Below are 20,568 nucleotides of genomic sequence, written 5' to 3'. Positions count from 1 at the left end.
CCTTCCCGGCTGAGTGAGGACTGTGAGTCTGAGACGCGTTAAGCCATCGGTTGCCTTGTCAAGCCGCAGTAATGGCTTCCCGGATGAGCAGGAGCCGCGCCACTGCAGACCCGGCGGCCGGACGCAACTCCTTCCCTCCTTCCCTGTAATATAGTGTATCGCACGCATTAGTCCCGCTCTACATTACACAACGCAATGTTAGGCTTCTGCCACGCAAGCCCCAGTCCCGATCCAAGCGGAACGCAACGCAAGTCTGTCGCAGGGCCAACCGCACGCGCCGTCTGAAGCGGGCCGTAGTGCATGCAAAGTACTGCAACCGCCATCCACTCACTCAGCTGCATAACGCGCACACAAGTCCAACGAGGCCTAAACGTCGCCCGAACTCTTGCAGGAGCACGAGCTAGGCGCCGCATCAACACGCGAACGGCGACATGCCACCCACATGCACATAACAGATACCGCATCTTCATTTGCTGCCACGGCTGGGCGGTGCCTCTATCCTGCTTCACCGCATCCACCAATCAGCAACAAATGCAATGCAGCACGATAACACCGTATCGACTGCTCGCCATACACATCCACGCACATGTCTTTTCATTCATGCAAGGGCCTAGAAGCCGTAAGCCCATGCAACCCTTCACCTGCCGGCCGTCCTACCACCGCCCGCCCCGCCACTGCCCCCAGCAGCCCCGGCACACGCCTCCTTGTGCCCGCCCGTGGTCCAGTGCTGCAGCTGGCACGCACCGCAGCAGTACCGCACCGCGCGGCAGCGGGAGCACGTCTTGATGCGTCCGCCCCCGCCGGCGGCCTCGCCCCGGCCGCCCCGCTGCTGCCCCGCCGCAGCCCCCGCCGCCATGAGCCCTGCCTCGCTGTCGCCCTCCAGACTGCTGCAGGCGGGGTTGCCGCACAGCACCAGGCCCGCCTCGCCCAGCAACGCCGCCATCTGCTCCGCACCCGGCACCAAGGGCACGCCGCCCCACAGCAGCACAAACCGGTTGCCCACAGCTGCCACGTCCGTAAGCAGCCGCTCCGGCACCTTGTAGACTGGCGGCGGTGGGTCCACAGCATTGGCAGCGGGCGCGGCAGCCAATGCTGCAGCGCTGCCAGCCGCCGCCAAGTCGCTGGGGTGAAGCCCTACTGCCTCCGCCTGCTCCCACACCGCTTGCAGCGACAGCTCCACACTGCCAATAGTCACGGCCCAGCCCCCGTCCATGTGACGTGACATCCGACGCAGGTGCTGCAGCATGTGCTGCTGCTGCTGCCGCCGTCGCTGCCGCCTGCTGGTGCTGCCGACCCCAGCCGACCCTCCTGCCTGCAGCTGCCCCGACGTCGCTGCTACAGCGCTGCTGCTGCTGCTGCCCGCGGCTACTTTGCAGCCCCTCGCGCTGGCCGCGGCATCGCACGCCTCCGGCCCACCAGGCAGCTCGCTGACGGCTAGGAGCGACAGCCCCAGCAGCATCCACCAGCTCCATTCATGCATGTCGTCCGCCGTCGGCGGGGCGTTTGCCGCCTTTGCCAGCAATCGCTCCGTCCAGCCCAAAGCGTTAAGGTCGCCCAGCAGGAAGTGCCGCCAGCCCGCTGCGTTCGCCGCGGCGTCGGCCGGGCAGGGGGCGGTGGCTGATGCTGCGGCCGTCCTGCCGCTCGCTAGCAGGTGCTCATGCATCACCAGCCACAGACCCCTGATAGCCATGTCGTGCATGTGGCTGACTGCGTACACACGGTTGACGGCTGCGGGGCCGTCGCTTTCCACCTGTCGCAACATCTGCGGCATCCACTGCCGCAACGCCCAGCCCGCCAGTGCCTGCTGCTGACGCGCCGCAGCCGTGTCGGCGGAGGGGCAGCCGCCCACGGCTGCGACCCAGTCGATCTCCAGCGTCATCGGTTCCGTTCCCATAGTGTTATTGATGGGCATGTTTCGAGCCTGTCGATGCTGGTCAGCCACAGCTGCTGCCACAGCGTCCAGGCCCCGGAGGCCATGGAAGACCATCCCTTGGTCCAGCATGACAGACGCCTGCTCCAGCAGCGCGGCTAGCGCGGAAAAGAAGTTACCCTGCCCCATTTCATAGCCCCCCGCTGAACGCACCATCTTCGTCGCCGCCCCCAGCAGCTGCGGCCGCTGCTGCAGCGCAGCGTACGTGTCGCCGACTGCCGCCAGCGCCTTGCCCATGGTGCGCACCAGCGACGCCACCTGCTGCGGCGGCCCGTGCGCCAGCACAGCCGGCCACACGCCAGAGCAGCGCAGCAGAATGTGCACCGTGTAAGACGCTTGCTGTGCTGCATCCATAAAGCCTGCTGCCTCGCTGGGCCCCGCCGTCGCCTGTGCGGCAGTAGTCCTGCAAAGCCGCCGCAGCAGGGCCTCAATGGCGGGAAGCAGACCACCGCCCAGCGCGCAGCGCAGGCTGAAGTCCGGCCCCGGCCCCGGCCCTCCGACTGCAGTGGCTGCATCCGCCGCCGGTCCCGCGCCTGAGGCTGCTAAAGCCCTCGGCCCTGCTAACGGCATCTGCAGCTTCAGCTGCAGAAGCATGCTGAGGTAGTAGCTGTATAGGCGTGTAACCTCCGATCGACACACTGCCGCACGCTCCCAGAAGGTACCTTGAGACATCTTGCCAAAGGCCATGCTGGGTGCGCCAGTGCCACCGCACGCCAGACGCGGCAGCACACGTGACAGCGTGCACCACAGGCCCGGCAGACGCGCCGCCGCCTGACGCGGCGGCAGCTCCATCACCAAGCGCGCGAGCAGCGACGGCGGGTGGAGGCACACGGCCTCTGCGGGCGCGTGGTCCAGCGCCACCGTCAGGGCCGCATGAGTCATCTCGTACACCTGCACGGCCGTGTACGACGGCGGGTGCAGCGGCGGCAGCTGGGCCTCTGCCGCCGCCACCGCAGCCGCCTCCGCAGGTGTGCCGACGCCGCCTATCACCTTGCGCATTGCCTCGCCAGCAGGATGCCCTTCAAAGAATATCTGTGGCGGTTGCTGCCCCAGGCGCGGCAGGCGCGGCCCTGACACCGTGAAGTCCCACACCACCCCGACTGACTCCACGACATCCATCAACAGGTCAGCCGTGTTCCTGCGTTCCCTTGGCAGCGGCAGACCGCCGGGGCGTAGGGACTCTGGGAGCCCGAACCACCGTTGCTGCTGCTGTACGTCCCTGGTCAGCACCGCCGCCGCTCCCGAGCTGTCCGCCGCTGAGCCGCCGGCCGCCTGTGCTGCCACCTCCTCCCCCTCCTCCTCCCCCTCCTCCGCCTCTGCCAGGCATCTGTTGGTCTCTGCCACCAGGGTCCGCCCCAGCCACAGCTGCACGGCCGGAGCCGACAGCGCCTCGCGGCACTGCGGAAGGTCCCCGGCGATGTCTTGCACGTTTCCCGGCATAACCCAGATTCGAGGCGGGACGGTGGGCGCAGTCCCAGTGACCACATGCTTTGTCATCACTCGTAACACGGGCCAGAGCCGCTTGGCTTGTTTGGCGCTCCGGAGCCAAGCCACGTAGCAGCTGCTGCCGTTGCCGCCGCTGCGGTGGCTGCCAGCAGTCGACGGCCCGGCGCCTGCGCCACCACTGCGCGGTTGCTGTTGGCCGCACTCCGCCGCCTGCGCCCGCAGCAGGGCAGCTGCTACGCGCTCTAGCAGCTGGCTCTCCCGAAGGCAGGTCACCAGCTCGGGTACGCGATGTGCCCTCAATTCCCACAGGCATGAGGTCACCGTCGTTACACACGCGAGCAGGTCCAGCCGCGTCCTTAGGCCGCCGCTGCCGACACCCGTGCTGCCACTGCCACCGCTGCCACTGTTGCTGCCACTGCTGCTACTGCCGCGGCTGGCTCCGCCGGAACCGCCGCAGCACCTGAAGCCGGGCGGGAACAGGGCCAGGAGCAGACTCGCCAACGCCTGCGGCAGCTGTGTGCGCGCCACGGCCTGCCCCAGCTCTGGGCTGGATTTCGTGTCAGTCAGCCAAGCTAACGGCGTCAGGGCTGACGACACCAGCTGCAGCAGCCGCGAAAGCTCCTCCTCTGACGCCCCGGAGCGCGGCCCCCGGCGTTGCTGCGGCTCCTGTTGCGTCTGGGCCACGCGCGTTGCCTCGCGTGCCGCCCAGCCTAGCACAGCGAGCACGGCCGCGTTGTTTTCGGGCGATTGCTCCATGTTACGCATTTCATCGCGACAAGATCCGAGCCTGTCGACGAGGTGCCTTTGCAGGCCCTGGCCAGCCCTGAGCGATGACAGCGCGGTCGACAGGTCCCGTTCGACAGCGCTCTTCTGCCGGCCCCCCGCAGCTCTGCCTCTACGCATGTCGGTTGCGAATCAGGCAACGTGCAGGAACTGGCAAACTGGGGATCAAGCAAGATCAGGCACTCAAAAGCTGGAAAATGATATAGGGAACTCGGCGGCTTGCAGCAACGTTGCTTTTCATTAGCTTAGGATGCGGCCAAAAGCTGCAGTCATAGCCGGGCAAGTTTAAATCATGCATTCATGCCGCAGATGCAATGGGTGCCACAGCTCGGCCACTGCCCATGGCCACTGCCCCAGCCTTTGCCCCTTTGGACCCACTCCACACGGCTAGTTCCGTGCTGTCATCCGCCCGGCCCCCTCCCTCCCTCCCTCCCTTCTACTCCTGCTGACGGCTTCCGTACGACACCCCGCACCGCATACTGGCAACTGTCAATGGTGGTCATCAAACAACTCCACGAGCAACGGCAAGTGGAACCCTAACGATCAATCAATGTGCGTCAGCGTAACTACCCGCCTACAAGCAAGCAAGCGACGCCTCGTACAGTCACTCCAGAACTTTATCAGTCACGCGCACAAGCGTTGAAATCGCAACTTGATTGCTGCATGCTGGGTCGTCTGGGAATACGTTGCACACTACGAGACTACGCCAAGTCGCCAACCTGCTCCTTACCCTGTCCCATCACACCAATCCGGTGCTGCCCCAATCAGCTTGTACTGCATAACGGCACCAATCTGGTACTGATACAATCGGCCGCGTAACAGAATGGACTGAACTCGCCACCGCTTGTCGACCACCTCCCGGCACCCAATGGTTGCACCAAGGGTCCAACATACACATGCGTTTCGCCATGCCTAAGCCGCTCAGCGCTGTACAAATTTGTGGCGCCAATCAGCGGGTGCAGGCTATCTGGCGGTGGCTCCCATACACGGTACCTACAAGCCTGTCCCACAGCCAACCGCACGCGCCGTCTGAAGCGGGCCGTAGTGCCGGTACAGTACTGTACCCGCCATCAACTCGCTGCGCTGTCCAACGCGCATACATACTCACAGAAGGCCTAGGCCTCGCCCGAAATCTTGCAGGAGCACCAGCTAGGCGCCCTATCAACACGCGCCCGTCAATACGACACCCACACATGCACATTGCTGACACGTCCATCCGCTGCCACGGCTGCGCGGTGCCTATCCTGCTTCACCGCATCCATTTATACAGCAACAAATGCAATGCAGCACGATAACACCGTATCGACTTATCGCCATACGCATCAACGCATATGTCTGTTCATTCATGCAAGGTCCTAGAAGCCGTAAGCCCATGCAACCCTTCACCTGCCGGCCTTGCTACCACCGCCCGCCCCGCCACTGCCCCCAGCAGCCCCGGCACACGCCTCCTTGTGCCCGCCCGTGGTCCAGTGCTGCAGCTGGCACGCACCGCAGCAGTACCGCACCGCGCGGCAGCGGGAGCACGTCTTGATGCGTCCGCCCCCGCCGGCGGCCTCGCCCCGGCCGCCCCGCTGCTGCCCCGCCGCAGCTCCCGCCGCCATGAGACCTGCCTCGCTGTCGCCCTCCAGACTGCTGCAGGCGGGGTTGCCGCACAGCACCAGGCCCGCCTCGCCCAGCAACGCCGCCATCTGCTCCGCACCCGGCACCAAGGGCACGCCGCCCCACAGCGTCACAATCCCACTGCTCCCAGCTGCCAGGCCCGTAAGCAGCCGCTCCGGCACCTTGTAGGCTGGCGGCGGCGGGTTCACAGCAGTGGCAGCGGGCGCGGCAGCCAATGCCGCACCGCCGCCAGCCGCCGCCGAGTCGCTGGGGTGAAGCCCTACTGCCTCCGCCTGCTCCCACACCGCTTGCAGCGACAGCTCCACACTGCCAATAGTCGCGGCGGCCCAGCCCCCTTCCATATGACGTGACATCTGACGCAGGTGCTGCAGCATGCGCTGCTGCTGCTGCCGCCGCTCCTGCCGCCTGCTGGTGCTGCCGACCCCAGCCGCCCCTCCTGCATGCAGCTGCCCCGGCGTCGCTGCTACAGTGCTGCTGCTGCTGCTGCTGCTGCCCGCGGCTGCTTTGCAGCCCCCCGCGCTGGCCGCGGCATCGCACACCTCCAGCCCACCAGGCACCTCGCTGAGGGCTAGGAGCGACAGCCCCAGCAGCATCCACCAGCTCCATTCATGCATGTCGTCCGCCGTTGGCGGGGCGTTTGCCGTCTTTGCCAGCAATCGCTCCGTCCAGCCCAAAGCGTCCAGCCCGTTCAGCAGGAAGTGCCGCCAGCCCGCTGCGTTCGCCGCGGCGTCGGCCGGGCAGGAGGCGGTGGCTGATGCTGCGGCCGTCCTGCCACTCGCTAGCAGGTGCTCACGCATCACCGGCCATAGGGCCCTGATAGCCATGTCCTGCGCATGGCTGACTGCGTACACACGGTTTACGGCTGCGGGGCCGTCGCTTTCCGCCTGTCGCAACAGCTCCGGCATCCACTGCCGCAACGCCCAGCCCGCCAGTGCCCGCTGCTGACGTGCCGCAGCGGTGTCAGCGGAGGGGCAGCCGCCCACGGCTGCGACCCAGTCGATGTCCAGCGTGAACGGGTCCAGCGGGCTTGAGTCATTGACTGGCATGTTTCGCGCCTGTCGATACTGGTCAGCCACAGCTGCTGCCACAGCCGCGTCCAGGCCCCGGAGGCCATGGAGGACCATCCCTTGGTCCAGCATGACAGACGCCTGCTCCAGCAGCGCGGCTAGCGCGGAAAAGAAGTCGCCCTGCCCCATTTCATAGCCCCCCGCTGAACGCACCATCTTCGTCGCCGCCCCCAGCAGCTGCGGCCGCTGCTGCAGCGCAGCGCACGTGTCGCCGACTGCCGCCAGCGCCTTGCCCATGGTGCGCACCAGCGACGCCGCCTGCTGCGGCGGCCCGTGCGCCAGCATAGCCGGCCACACGCCAGAGCAGCGCAGCAGAATGTGCACCGTGTAAGACGCTTGCTGTGCTGCATCCATAAAGCCTGCTGCCTCGCTGGGCCCCGCCGTCGCCTGTGCGGCAGTCCTGCACAGCCGCCGCAGCAGGGCCTCAATGGCGGGAAGCAGACCACCGCCCAGCGCGCAGCGCAGGCTGAAGTCCGGCCCCGGCCCCGGCCCTCCGACTGCAGTGGCGGCATCCGCCGCCGGTCCCGCGCCTGAGTCCGCTAAAGCCCCCGACCCTGCTGACGGCAGCTGCAGCTTCAGCTGCAGAAGCATGCAAAGGTAGTAGCTGTATAGGCGTGTACACTCCGACCGACATATTGCCCCAGGCTCCCAGAAGGGACCTTGGCACATCATGCCAAAGGTTGCTTCGCGGTCGCCAGTGCCACCGCACGCCAGACGCGGCAGCACATGTGACAGCGTGCGCCACAGGCCCGGCAGACGCGCCGCCGCCTGACGCGGCGGCAGCTCCATCACCAAGCGCGCAAGCAGCGATGGCGCGTGAAGGCACACGGCCTCTGCGGGCGCGTGGTCCAGCGCCGCCGTCAGGGCCGCATGAGTCATCTCGTACACCTGCACGGCCGTATACGACGGCGGGTGCAGCGGCGGCAGCTGGGCCTCCGCCGCCGCCACCGCAGCCGCCTCTGCAGGTGTGCCGACGCCGCCTATCACCTTGCGCATTGCCTCGCCAGCAGGATGCCTTTCAAAGAATATCTGTGGCGGTTGCTGCCCCAGGCGCGGCAGGCGCGGCCCTGACACCGTGAAGCCCCATACCACCCCAATTGACTCCACGACATCCATCAACAGGTCAGCCGTGTTCCTGCGTTCCCTTGGCAGCGGCAGACCGCCGGGGCGTAGGGACTCTGGGAGCCCGAACCACCGTTGCTGCTGCTGTACGTCCCTGGTCAGCACCGCCGCCACTCCAGAGCTGTCCGCCGCTGAGCCGCCGGCCGCCTGTGCTGCCTCCTCCTCCCCCTCCTCCTCCCCCTCGTCCGCCTCTGCCAGGCATCTGTTGGTCTCTGCCACCAGCGTCCGCCCCAGCCACAGCTGTACGGCCGGAGCCGACAGCGCCTCGCGGCACTGCGGAAGGTCCCCGGCGATGGCTTGCACGTTTCCCGGCATAACCCAGATTCGAGGCGGGATAGCGGGCGCAGTCACAGTGACCACCTGCTTTGTCATATCTTGTGACGTGAGCCAGAGCCGCTTGGCTTCTTTGGCGCTCCGGAGCCAAGCCACGTAGCAGCTGCTGCCGTTGCCGCCGCTGCGGTGGCTGCCAGTCGAGGGCCTGGCGCCTGCGCCACCACTGCGCTGCTGCTGCTGCTGCTGTTGCTGCTGCTGGCCGCACTCCGCCCCCTGAGCCTGCAGCAGGGCAGCTGCTACGCGCTCCAGCAGATGGGTCTCCTGGAGGCAGGCCACCAGCTCGGGTACGCGATGTGCCCCCGCTGACCACATGCCGGAGGTCACCGACGCTACACACATGAGCAGGTCCAGCCGCGTCCTTAGGCCGCCGCTGCCGACACCCGCGCTACCGCTGCTACTGCCACCGCTGCCACCGCTGCCACTGCTGCTACTGCCGCGGCTGCTGTGGCTGGCTCCATCGGAACCGCTGCAGCACCTGAAGCCGGGCGGGAACAGGGCCAGGAGCAGACTCGCCAACGCCTGCGGCAGCTGTGTGCGCGCCACGGCCTGCCCCAGCTCCGGGCTGGATTTTGCGTCAGTTAGCCAAGCCATCGGCGTCAGGGCTGACGACACCAGCTGCAGCAGCCGCGAAAGCTCCTCCTCTGATGCCCCGGAGCGCGGCCCCCCGCGTTGCTGCGGCTCCTGTTGCGTCTGGGCCACGCGCGTTGCCTCGCGTGCCGCCCAGCCTAGCACAGCGAGCGCGGCCGCGTTGTTTTCGGGCGATTGCTCCATGTTAAGCATTTCATCGCGACAGGATCCGAGCCTGTCGACGAGGTGCCTTTGCAGGCCCTGGCCAGCCCTGAGCGATGACAGCGCGGTCGACAGGTCCCGCTCGACAGCGCTCTTCTGCCGGCCCCCCGCAGCGCCAGCCCCAGCTCCAGCTCTGCCTCTACGCATGTCGGTTCCGAATCAGGCAACGTGCAGGCACTGGCAAACTGGGGATCAAGCAATGTGCAGGCACTCGAACTCGAAAAGCTGGAAGTCGAAAAAGGGAACTCGGTGGCTTGCGGCAACGTTGGTTTTCATTAGCTTAGGATGCGGCCAAAAGTTGCAGTCGTAGCCGGGCAAGTTCAAATCATGCCGCAGATGAAATGGGTGCCACAGCTCGGCCACTGCCCATGGCCACTGCCCTAGCCTATGCCCCTTTGGACCCACTCCACACGGCTAGTTCCGTGCTGTCATCCGCCCGGCCCCCTCCCTCCCTCCCTCCCTTCTACTCCTGCTGACGGCTTCCGTACGACACCCCGCACCGCATACTGGCAACTGTCAATGGTGGTCATCAAACAACTCCACGAGCAACGGCAAGTGGAACCCTAACGATCAATCAATGTGCGGAATGCGCGTCAGCGTAACTGCCTGCCTACAAGCAAGCCAGCGACGCCTCGGTACAGTCACTCCAGCACTTTATCAGTCACTCGCTCATGCCATGAAACGGCCGCGTAACAGAATGGACTGAACACGCCCCTGCTTGTCGACCACCTCCCAGCACCCAATGGATGCATCAAGCGTCCAACTTACACATGCGTTTCGCCATGCCTAAGCCGCTCAGCGCTGTACGAACATGTGGCGCCAACCAGCGGGTGCAGGCTATCTGCCGGTGGCTCCCACACACGGTACCTACACGCCCAGACGCCCACGCCTCAAGGTAGCTGCACACCCCACATCGCACAACGACACATCAAGCTACCGCTGCATAGACTGTATGCACTGGAGCGCCCTCGCATAGCAAGCACATAACAGCCCCACGAGCGCCCAGCCTCCTACATCACCTACACGCCCACCTCAGAACCCTGCGCCGGCGGCTCGTCTAACTGCTGTTTGTGTATGCACTGTGGCCTGGGCTTGGGCTATCTCAGCTTTCCCCGGGGTTCCTTCAGCGCATGCACCATGTTCGACCACCTTAGAACCCGAACCACCATACGCTGGTCACCACAGTCGCGAGCGGCACCCACAGGTTGTCCCCTTCAAGCGGCAATGACTCCGCCAGCGTCCCCGCGGCCGCACACAGCCCGCAGCCAACAGCCAACTCGCGGACGCTGACGGGGCGGTCAAAGGTGGCGAGGTGGCGGAAGAGCGAGGCGTAGGCGAGGGAGAACACGAACCCTGCCACCAGGCACGCAGCACTTCCTGCCCAGGTCTGCCGAGGGGGGTGGGGAGATGGGCGGCGGCGGGAGGGGCATCGCACACCGTGAAGCTATGTTTAAAACCGGCGGGTGCTGATGCCGGGCCAAGGAGTATAACAACTGTAGCCTATCGCTTTGCGTGGGCTGCACGGAGCTTGCGTCATCGAAGGTCAAGCTGATGACCGGAACAGCAGCAAGAGTGGGCTGGCGGGAGGGCTCATCCTAGCGGACGGCTCACACCCGCCTCTCAAAAATCCGGCACCCATCACGCCCCGCCACCCGCCCACCCACGCCCTGCATCACCCCACGCACGCCACCTGCCTTGCCGGGGCTGTGTGGCAGCCGTGCCACGCCGTAGCTCCGCCCCGCCAGCTCCGCGGCGCCGTCGCCCCAGCACAGCACGGCCACCGCGATGGCGCCCGCGGGCGAGGCCGTGAAGAACACCACCGTCAGCAGCGAGTGAACCAGCCCGTACAGCAGCGGCCCGCTCAGCAGCTCCTCGCGACGGCCGGAGCGCTGCGCACAGCGTGGTATGTAAAGCGCGAGTTGACGAGGGAGAGGGATGTGTCTTGGTGGCATAAGGTGCGTGCGTGTGGGGTTGCGCGTGCATGTGGCCCCTCCCCGCCCTTTATGGATGGCTACTCTCCTCCCCGCCGGACCCCTGTCCGTCCCTGTCCATTCCCCGACGGCACAGGTGCGTGCGTGTGTGTTTGTGTGTGTGAAGGCAATCAGGCACAGTGCTGGACAGTTGCTGCCGACCCTCTGCGCTGCCTTGCTGGGCAGGGCACACACCGCGTGCTCGGACACCAGTCAGTCACGATTTCCATCATCCGCACCAGCATGCCTGCATTGCGAGGAGACTCACCGTCGCGGTCTTGACCAGCACATCGAGGGGCACCAGGCCCAGTCCCACCAGGGCAAACACCAACGTTGCTGTGAAGGGCACCAGGGCGCACAGCACCCGCGCCTGCAGCGAGCCTTGTGTGAACAGGGCCCAGTGCAGCACATAGGTGCCGCCCATGCCTGCAAGTAGCGGGGACATCACAGAAGAAGCAGGGGAGGGCCATCAGCGTGTGCGTAAATTCGCGCGAGTAACGAGGCGCGAGGGCACGGGAGACCGGCCAGCACACAATTCGGCGACCCCAGCACTGCCACCTACCGATGTGCAACACCTTTCTAGTCACATGCCTTGGGAATCTCCCAGAGCGCCCGGCGAAAAGCCCGATAACCAGCACAATCGCGGCCACGATAGCCGTCTGCGCGAACGCGAGCCAGTCTGTACTCGTGAGGCCTTCTTCTGCCATCTTACATGTATTATGTTTTGTGCAAAAGAGTTGAAAGAACTACCAGTCGTCTTACCACGTATGGAATCAACTGCCGGCATGCACTCATGCAGCGTGCTGGTTGCAGTCTGCTGGGCCGTTCAACGGCAGCTCAGGGGCCCGGATGGGCACCCGGAAATACTGCTACTCTCTGTAGTGGGCAGTGCTTTTGGATGACTGTATGGCGGTGCAGGCCAGTGTGCCACGTAGGGCCACCCTTGGGGCCACCGCTGATGGGCGAGAAGTCAGGAGCAGTCTCAGCCGCTCAGCGCAGCACCGCCTAACAGCCCAACAGCTCACCTGCATGTCGCCATGACGTACCAGCACTGCTGGCCCGAGTTCCAGTTCGGACAATGCAACCTGGCAAAAGTACAAGGCTACTGCGCGCCGTGCACCTGGGTGCTCACGTGGGTCCGGCGCCACTTGGCGCCACCACAGGCGTGGCGTCGTACCACCGGGGCTTTTTTGTTCGACCTTATGTGTACACTCTCGACTTCAACTTCGTACTGCAGCAAATGGAGGACGATGGTCATAGCCATGTCAAGTTACGTCTGTCACGCGCCTCCGTGAGGCTTGCTCAGCAAGGGTTTCGTGGGCGAGCCCTTTCAACTGGAAACAAATGGACATCATAGACCAGATTGAGATTCCAAGCTTTGATAGACGCAAACAGGACAACTTTAAGCGGAACTTTGCAGCAGCCGCGGGAATTGTCGGTCTATGTTATGCCCTTGAAAAATACAACGGCAGCGTGTCGAGGACATGGAAGTCCGTTCGAAGGTATCGGTAATTATGGACCGGGCTGGGCTGAGCTGCAAGCGTCGGTTCGTGCATTGCTTCCGACAGCCGCGGTCGTGTGCTGAGTGCCCAACATGGCCGCTTTGCAGGGGCATAACAGCTGCAATTGCAGCTTGGCTTGAGGACCATGGTGGCCTTCAATTCTTCTCCCAGGAAGGTGAAAAGGGGCGTCCTCGTGCCGTGGCATGCGGTCGGCGACGGCAAGCAGCTGGGACGTGACGAGCGCATGGGCGAGACGCGGGCAGTTGCAGGCTTGTGGCTGAGAGCACCCGAGCTATCAATTCGAAAAGGGCTTGCACCGTTGTGCGTCCGCGCCGCGTCAAGCGTTGACGCACAGGTGACGGTTGCTGTCTTGGACGCTGGCCCCGCCTCCAGTGCCTAGACCCCAATCCACATCTAGTCAGCCCTGCCTTCCCTTCCCCCTACCCTTCTTCTCCCCACTCTTGCTCTTGGGTTGGTCCGGACCGACTGGAACTACCCTCCTGCACACGCACACTCGCGCCTGCTATCCGCAACCCTCTATCCTCTCTCCTTCCCCCCGCAGCCGCCGATGAGGGCTTTCCCTCCTCGCAAAGCGTGTTGGACATCAACGGCCTGTGCGGCCCGCGCCTGTCGCACGATGAGGGCGGCAACATCACCACCGCGGAGCTGCTGGCGTCGCAGCAGCGGCAGGAACGCGACGGCGAGCTGCTGGAGAACGGCGGCGCGGCGGGCGGCGGCGAGGGAGACCCGCTCACGGGCGCCGCCGCGGCCGCCGCCGCCACCGCGCACCTGTTCGCCAGGTACGGTACCGGTGTCGGTAGTGGAGCGGCGGGGCCGCAGCAGTATCAGCACCAGGAATAGCCGCGTGTTGCAAGCCCGCCATGCGGCACGCGGTGTGCCTGCCTGCCTGCCTGCCTGCCGGCGCCACTGGACCGTGTCAAACTGTCGACGTGCACTGCGCTGCCTGCTCTTCCCCCAAGCCATTCACCCAACCACGCACCCTCCCCTCCCCTCCTCCCAAGCATACGCCACGCCCTCCTCCACACTCTTTTGCATCGGGTTCGGTTTGGTTTGGGGTGGTGCCTAGAACCCCCCCTCCCCGCCTGCCCTCCCCCCCTCCAGCGCCGACACACCCAACTTCTTCCAGTCCACCAAGTTCTTTGCCTGCCTGGACGTGGAGGAGGCGCAGGAGCTGTTCAGAGCCACCAAGAAGGTGTGCGCTTGTGGTGTGTGTGTGCGTGTGTGTGTGTGTGTGTGAATGAGTGTGGCGCCGTGTGTGTGTGTGTGTGCGTGTTAAAAAACGAAACGGAAGCCCGTGTGTGTGTGTGCGTGTGTGTTTGTGTGTGTGTGTGTGTGTGTGTGTGCGGGCTTGCTGGCTGGGCAAGGAGATGTATGTGCATTTGTGTGCGTGCCGTGTGGTTGCTGAGCTTTCTTGGTGGGCTCTGTTGCTGAGCTGCGCACCTCGGCGCTGTCCCGCCCGCTGCATGTGTGCACGTCCTGACACGGCCGTGCCGCAGGTGTCGCTGGCGCCGCATGAGGTGCTGTTCCGCAGGTGGGGGCTGGGGGGCGCGGGGCTGGGGTGCTGGAGGGGCTCACTTCCCGATACCATGTTCGATAGGACTGCAAAGACACAAGGACTGGTAGGCTCGGGGCTCAATCAGCGTCCAGCCGTCCTGACCGACAGTCCGCGGCGCCCACACCAGCCACGCCCATGACACGCCCGCCTCCTGCCTGCTGACAGCCCCCTTCCACCGCCCCCCCAATCCCCACACGTCCCCTCCACCCCCGGCTCTCCAGCGGCGACCCCTCCGACAGCGGCATCTACATCGTGCTGCACGGCACACTGGGCGTGTTCCTGGAGGAGCCGGGGCACAACATGCCGCCCATACACGCAAACACGCTCAGGTGCGTGTGTTTGGGGGGGAAGGGGTTGAGGGAGGGGGCTAAGGGAGCGGGGCTGGTGGAGCGGGGCTGAGGGAGGGGATGCGGTGTGGGGTTTGGTTGTTGTTGTTGTTGTTGTTGTTGTTGTTGTTGTTGTTGTTGTTGTTGTTGTTGTTGTTGTTGTTGTTGTTGTTGTTGTTGTTGTTGTTGTTGTTGTTGTTGTTGTTGTTGTTGTTGTTGTTGTTGTTGTTGTTGTTGTTGTTGTTGTTGTTGTTGTTGTTGTTGTTGTTGTTGTTGTTGTTGTTGTTGTTGTTGTTGTTGTTGTTGTTGTTGTTGTTGTTGTTGTGTGTGTGTGTGTGTGTGTGTGTGTGTGGGGGGGGGGGTTACATTCATGATTGATTAAAGGGGGGGGGGTAGTTGAAGTCAAGTTGGAGTAGATCGAGACCCAGGTGGGGCGAGGCAGGGCGGGGCGAGGGCGGGCCGGGGGCAGGGCGAGGGCCTTAGCGTTGTGCGCTGGAGGGCGGGAGGAGAGGGTCGTGGCGTTTTGGTGTGTGGCAAGGCGGGGTACACGTCGGCCCGGTGCCAGCCGCACGCCCTGCCGCACGGCATTGGCCATCCCCCCGACCGTCTAGACCACCACCACGACAACGGCCACCACCCCCACATCCACCACCACCACCACCACCACCACCACCACCACCACCACCACCACCACCACCACCACCACCACCACACCCGCCCTCCTTGTCCCGCCCGGCTGCCGCCGCCACTCCCTCAGGAGCGGCGAGAGTGTAGGCGACCTGGATGTGGTGGACGGCGCCGTGCGCACCGTCAGCTGCATGGCGCTGGAGGTGGGCGGGCGGGGGGGTTACATTATAGGGGAGAGGCGGGGGGCGGCAGGGGGTGGGGAGGGGTATAGGAGAGGGGCAGGAAGGATGCAGGCATAGCAGGGGCAGGGCGTGGGGCAGGGGCAGGCGACTGGCTTGGCGATTGAATCGGTCACACACACTCTCTATCTTGCACACACCTCGAAACCCACACGCCACACGCACACACACGCCGCGCCGCACCCGCGCAGAGCGGCTGCCTGCTGGTCAACGTGCCGCGGGCTCTGTTCATGGACTTCGTGCACAGCCACCCGCGCGCGCTCATGCTGTACCTGCAGCAGGTGAACTTGGGTGGGTGGGGGGCATACATGCCACGCAAGGCTACCAACCATGCAACGTCCAACCGGCACCCTCCTTTCCCTCGGTCTCCCGCCGTCGCTCCCTCCCGCCCCCTCTTCCTCCCGCGCTCAGGGCCTGGCCCGCCTGTGGCGTGTGGCGCACTTCGTGCTGGCCGACTTCCTGCAGCTGCAGCTCTACCGCCCCCCGCGCCGGGGAGGGGCAGGAGGCAGCGGCAGCGCCGCCGCAGGCGCCCGAGGCGGTGGCGGCGTTGGCGCCAGCGGCACCTCTTATGACAGCGGCAGCGGCGGCGGCTACGCGCCGTCGTCGCCGCCGGCTCCGCCTGTGAAGCCGCTGGTGCGCACGCTGTCGAACCTGTTTGGGCATGAGCAGGGCACGCAGACGGAGGAGGAGGAGGCGGGGCTGGCGTGGCCGCCCGCGGCGTCGGCGGCGGCGTCGCTGACGGGCATGTGTCTGGACGAGGCCGTGGTTGCGGCGCCCGCTGCTGACTTGGCGCCTGTGGCGCTGGCGGCGGCAGAAGCAGGACGGGAGCCGCAGCAGGAGCCCGCAGCTTCGCCGGCGTCTGCAGCAGGTGCAGGCGGCAGTGGGAGCGGGAGCGGGAGTGGGAGCAGCAAGAACCGGCGGAAGAAGGCGGCTGCGGCTGCCAAGGCGGCCGCGGCCTCCCCCGCAGCCAAGGATGCCGCGGCCGGCGGGAAGGACGGCGCGGGGGCAGCTGCAGCTGCATCCACCTCTGGCGGCCTGCCGGCCCCTGCATCACACGCCTCAAAGAGCCCCTTCGCCTCCGCCGCCAACCCCGGCGCAGCCGCACGCGCAGAGCCGCTGCCCATCCCGGCGCCAGCCGCCTCCGCCGCCGCTTCTGCTGCTGCGGCCCGGGGACCCGCAGCCGCGGCGTCGTCAGCCGGCACCGCCACAGACCACGTGGGCAGCGCCGCCGCCGCCGCCGCCACGTCTGCGACCGGCAGCAGCAGCGCCACCACAACCGGCAGCGGCGCCGTCGGCACGCCGCTCTCCTCAGCTCACTCCCTGGGCCAGGCGTCCAGCGGCTCTGTGACCACAGCGCCCGCCTCGAATCGGGCCGGCTCTGCTACAGCCGCCCCTGCAGCTGCTGCTACAGCCGGCGCCTCGGCGCCGGCAGGCAGCTCGCCCACCTTCAACGAGCTGCTTGCGTCGGCGGCGGCGTCGGCGGCGGCTCGGTCGCGTGGCTCCGGCGGCGTCACGCACGGCCCCCTGCGGGAGGAGCCCCTGCCAGGCAGCGCCAAGGCCGGCACCGCCGCCGCCACGGCGGCAGCCGCGCTGCTTGCCAACGTGCCGCCGCCGGCCCCCGACGCGGGAAGCGGCGCCGGCAGCAGTGCTGGCGGCAGCGGCAGCGGCGGCGGCGGCACGGGCTCTGCGGCGGGTGCCTCTCACCACCGGACGGCTGGCGCCGGTGCCGCTGAGACGCCTGGCCGTGCGTCGTCGGGGCTTCTGCCGCCGCTGCGGCCGGGCCTGGCTCGCTCCTTCCCGGAGTCGCCCATTCCCGCGGCACGTACACAGGTACCTCGCCTCGTGTGCTGTGCGCCTCTCGCCCCTCTGTGCATCACTCGCCGTGTCGACCAGTCGCCTCCCACCACGCCTCCAGCCACCCCTTAAACCCGCCTTCCTGCCTCCCTGTCCCAACGCACCTGCTATTCTACTGTTCCTGGTTACGCCTTCACTCCTTAGCTACTCATGAATATAACCCTTCTTCCCCCCGCCGCCGCCAGGGCCCTGTGTGCCGGCTGTTGCCGGGCCGCTCTCAGTCGGTGCGGCGCTCGTTCGTGCTGGGCCAGCGCGCCTGCCTGGCCACGGGCTGGGACGTGATCGACGTGGAGGAGCTGGCGGCGTCCTTCGACCACGACATGTGGGCCACACTCAGCGGTGGGGAGGGGCGGGGTGGAGGGGAGGGGAGGGGAGGGGAGGGGAGGTGGGAAGCGCGTGTTGTGTACACGTGATGTGAACGTTTTGGTGGTACGGTTTGGTGAGGAAGGGAGATACGGTACGGCCGTACGGCGTACGTTAGAAACACTCAGGCGGTGCCGGAATCAGTACTGCGGACCGTGGGATAATGGGGTCTGGAGGGGGTGTGAAGCTGGTGGTGGAGCTGGTGCGGGGCTGGCAGCTGCGGACCGGGCCGGCACGGTCGCTTATGCTGGACGGACTACGGCCGCCCCGGCCTGACGCGCCTTGCCCTATTCCTCCCTCCCCCGCAGACCCGCGCAACGGCGTGGGCACTCAGCTGCCGCTGTCCGCGGGCGGCCTGCTGCAGGTGCGTGTGTGTGTGTGTCGCAGCCCGCCTCCCCGTCCTGCGGTACTTCCGGCCCGCAGTACCACGGCACGCGCGCACCCTCACCGCTGCCATGTATCATCTCCTGTCATATCCTAGGATCGCAACGCACCGCAACGCACCGCATCTCACCGCACCGCAACGCACCGCAACCCCATCCAACTTAACTCGCTGCTGCGGCTGCTGCTGCTGTTGTCGGTTGCTGTTGTTTGTTGTTGTGCAGGACGTGGACTGGGCCAGCGGCTGCTTCTACCTGCTGCTGGACGGGCACCTGCTGGCGGAGCGGCCGCTGGGCGGCGTGGCGGACGTGGACAGCTGCGGCCTGGGGCTGGGGCCGGGGGGAGGAGGCGCGGGAGGAGCGGGGGGAGGCGGAATGAGCGGGGGAGGAGGAGGAGGAGGCGGCATGGGTGGCGGAGGAGGGCTGGGAGGCGGCGGAGGAGGTGGAGGTGGAGGTGGAGGCGGGCAGGCGTCGGTGGTGCAGGAGAGCGCCATCATCTCGCCAGGTGGGTGGTGGTGGAGCTGGTGGTGGTGTGTGGTGGTGGGTTAACTTTGAACCAATCCCGTAAGGAAACAGTCGTGTGGTGGTGGGTGTGGTCTGCTGGGTGTTGTAGCCGGGCATGTCGTCATGCTGCAGCACATGTGCGACATGCGCGTCAGTTGCGGGAGTGGGATGCGCGCGTGAGATGCGTGCTGTCGGCATGCGAGCCAGGCATGCCGTGGACCATACCTCTGCCTGCTCTGCCCAAACCGCCCTCTGACCCGCCTCTCCTCTCCTCTCCTCCTTTCCCCCCCCCACACGCTCCACCCCTGCAGGCAGCCTGATCAGCTGCGCCGCCTTCCTGTCCTCCACCGCCGCCCGCTGCAAGGTGGTGGCGCTGGAGCCGTGCAGGCTGGTGGCCTTCTCATGGCAGGTGGGCGGGCGGGTGCGCGGGCAGGTGTGTATGGGCACCTTACCACCAGGTGTGCGCGCAAGCAAAGCGCAAGCGTTGTGTGTGTGTGTGTGTGTGTGTGTGTGTGTGTGTGTGTGTGTGCGTGTGTGTGTGTGTGTGTGTGTGTATGTGTGTGTGTGCGTGTGTGTACGTGAGTTGCCGTGCCCTGCCACCACAGCTGCTAGCCCTCAGCTGCCTGCCCCCCTTCTCCCACCTCCCCCTTCACCCTGCACGTCCACCTCTCACCTCCCGACCCCCTTTGTGCCCCTGTGCATCCCCACTAACCCTTCCACCCACCCCAAGATGGTCTACCGTCTACCACTTTATTTAACTAATCATGAATGTAACCCGCACCCCACACCCGTGCCCCACACCCCACAGACGCTGGAGATGCTGCACTCAGACCGGCCCGCGCTGCTGATCCGGCTGCTGCTGTCCGCCGCCGCCGCGCTGGGCCCCGTCATCCGCCGCTTCATCAGCCTGGGCCTCAACCGCGTGTGGCTGGAGAGCGGCGACGTGGCGTACCGGCAGGGTGCGGAGCGGGGGGCAGGGGGCAGGGGGGCGGGGTGTAGGGGGCGGGGCGGCGGCCGGGGGGGGGCAGGGGGCGGGGGGAAGGAGGGCGGGGCGGGGCGTACCGGCAGGATGGGTGCGGGGTGCGGGGCGGGTTGCTAGGCGTGTGTGTCTGTGTCTGTCTGTGTCTGTTAATGAGCAAAAGGAAAACATGTCTGTGTCTGTGTGTGTTCAAGTTTTGTATCCCAACGCCGTGTGGCCGCGCCAACGCCCAGCTTCCCACCCCCTCCGCCCAGGCGACTTTGCGGAGTGCCTGTATGTGGTGATCAGCGGGCGGCTGCGGCTGTTGCACGAGACCAGCCACCCCGTCACACACGCCCGCCAGCTGCACCTGGAGGAGGAGGTGGGCAGCAGCTGCCGGGGGGGGGGGGGCGGGGGAGGGGCGGTGGGGGCAGAGCGGGCGGGGGCAGAGGGGGCGGGGGCAGAGGGGGCGGGGGCAGAGGGGGCGGGGCGGGGGCGGGGGCGGGGCCGGAGGCGGGGGCGGGCGGGGGCGGGGAGGTAGGCGGGGCAGGTCGGGAAGGGACTGTGGCCCCGCCTCCTCCCATTTGCACCCTGTGTGCACCGACACGACATATGTATGTGTATGTGTTTGTACGGCTCTGTGCCGCCGCCTTCTGCTGCTGCTGCTGCTGCTGCTGCTGCTGCTGCTGCTGCTGCTGCTGCTGCTGCTGCTGCTGCTGCTGCTGCTGCTGCTGCCGCTGCAGGTGGGCCGCGGCGAGGCGGTGGGCGCGGTGTGGGCCATCACGGGCGGCCACCACGACACCACCGCCCTGTGCGTGCGCGACTCGGAGCTGGTGCGCATGAGCCGCTCCGCCTTCCGAGTCATCAGCGCCGACTCACCGCTGGCGCTGTCCAAGCTCTTCTCCAACATCGCGCGGCGCCTGGTGGCGGCCTGGGACTCGCGCGTGCGCAGCGACCGCGGCGGCACAGGGTCCACCAGCACCCCCGCCGCCGGCGCCACGATCGGCGGCACCGCCGCAGGCACCATGGCGTCGATCGGCGCGGCGAATGGCGCCGCCGCCGCGGCGGCGGCGGCGGCGGCGGCGGCCGCCGCCGCCGGCGGCCGCGTGCACGGCGGCCTGGGGGCGGGCACGGGGTTGCAGCAGATGCCCAACCCGTCGCGGCTGGGGCTGACGCCGC

The 20,568-nt window shown here is 66.5% G+C and overlaps 4 protein-coding genes across 4 annotated transcripts in view; 1 reads left to right on the top strand and 3 right to left on the bottom strand.

Annotated features, from left to right (window-relative positions):
• Window positions 1-23: 23 nt before the first annotated feature.
• CHLRE_06g262550v5 (uncharacterized protein) lies at window positions 24-4,355 on the bottom strand. The gene has a single exon (XM_043062814.1). The coding sequence runs from the start codon at window positions 4,130-4,132 to the stop codon at window positions 638-640; it is 3,495 nt and encodes a 1,164-aa protein (XP_042923520.1). The 5' UTR covers window positions 4,133-4,355; the 3' UTR covers window positions 24-637.
• A 48-nt stretch (window positions 4,356-4,403) lies between these two features.
• On the bottom strand, window positions 4,404-9,375 carry CHLRE_06g262500v5 (uncharacterized protein). Its single transcript, XM_043062813.1, has one exon. It carries the CDS (start codon window positions 9,235-9,237, stop codon window positions 5,542-5,544), a length of 3,696 nt encoding a protein of 1,231 aa, XP_042923519.1. The 5' UTR covers window positions 9,238-9,375; the 3' UTR covers window positions 4,404-5,541.
• Window positions 9,376-9,423: 48 nt separating this feature from the next.
• CHLRE_06g262450v5 (uncharacterized protein) lies at window positions 9,424-11,764 on the bottom strand. Its single transcript, XM_043062812.1, has 4 exons — window positions 11,623-11,764; window positions 11,329-11,486; window positions 10,785-10,979; window positions 9,424-10,477 (listed from the first exon to the last, which is right to left on the bottom strand). The coding sequence occupies exons 2-4, from the start codon at window positions 11,482-11,484 to the stop codon at window positions 10,241-10,243; spliced, it is 588 nt and encodes a 195-aa protein (XP_042923518.1). The 5' UTR covers window positions 11,485-11,486; window positions 11,623-11,764; the 3' UTR covers window positions 9,424-10,240.
• A 551-nt stretch (window positions 11,765-12,315) lies between these two features.
• CHLRE_06g262400v5 (uncharacterized protein) overlaps window positions 12,316-20,568 on the top strand; it is a 14,436-nt gene continuing 6,183 nt past the window's right edge. The window contains exons 1-16 of the mRNA XM_043062811.1: window positions 12,316-12,606; window positions 12,670-12,737; window positions 13,125-13,362; window positions 13,685-13,775; window positions 14,080-14,114; window positions 14,360-14,467; window positions 15,222-15,294; window positions 15,522-15,611; window positions 15,742-17,160; window positions 17,370-17,523; window positions 17,856-17,911; window positions 18,153-18,432; window positions 18,743-18,840; window positions 19,240-19,390; window positions 19,665-19,771; window positions 20,133-20,513. Of these exons, the coding sequence (XP_042923517.1) occupies window positions 12,575-12,606; window positions 12,670-12,737; window positions 13,125-13,362; window positions 13,685-13,775; window positions 14,080-14,114; window positions 14,360-14,467; window positions 15,222-15,294; window positions 15,522-15,611; window positions 15,742-17,160; window positions 17,370-17,523; window positions 17,856-17,911; window positions 18,153-18,432; window positions 18,743-18,840; window positions 19,240-19,390; window positions 19,665-19,771; window positions 20,133-20,513 (3,381 nt within the window). The 5' untranslated portion in view covers window positions 12,316-12,574. The remainder of the gene's footprint in view (window positions 12,607-12,669; window positions 12,738-13,124; window positions 13,363-13,684; window positions 13,776-14,079; window positions 14,115-14,359; window positions 14,468-15,221; window positions 15,295-15,521; window positions 15,612-15,741; window positions 17,161-17,369; window positions 17,524-17,855; window positions 17,912-18,152; window positions 18,433-18,742; window positions 18,841-19,239; window positions 19,391-19,664; window positions 19,772-20,132; window positions 20,514-20,568) is intronic.

This window comes from Chlamydomonas reinhardtii, chromosome 6, assembly GCF_000002595.2.
Source record: "Chlamydomonas reinhardtii strain CC-503 cw92 mt+ chromosome 6, whole genome shotgun sequence".
In the NCBI taxonomy this organism is placed as follows: Eukaryota; Viridiplantae; Chlorophyta; class Chlorophyceae; order Chlamydomonadales; family Chlamydomonadaceae; genus Chlamydomonas; species Chlamydomonas reinhardtii.
This window is presented reverse-complemented; position numbering and strand designations above follow the sequence as displayed.

Bases quoted from the DNA above. Each gene is read 5' to 3' on its own strand.
- CHLRE_06g262450v5 (XM_043062812.1), bottom strand. From the start codon at position 11,484: ATGGGCGGCACCTATGTGCTGCACTGGGCCCTGTTCACACAAGGCTCG. The intron at 10,980-11,328 runs GTGAGTCTCCTC...CGCTGTGCGCAG, and splicing joins TGCTGGTCAAGACCGCGACG to CGCTCCGGCCGTCGCGAGGA. The intron at 10,478-10,784 runs GCAGGTGGCGTG...CCCCCTCGGCAG, and splicing joins TGCCACACAGCCCCGGCAAG to ACCTGGGCAGGAAGTGCTGC.
- CHLRE_06g262550v5 (XM_043062814.1), bottom strand. From the start codon at position 4,132: ATGGAGCAATCGCCCGAAAACAACGCGGCCGTGCTCGCTGTGCTAGGC.
- CHLRE_06g262500v5 (XM_043062813.1), bottom strand. From the start codon at position 9,237: ATGCGTAGAGGCAGAGCTGGAGCTGGGGCTGGCGCTGCGGGGGGCCGG.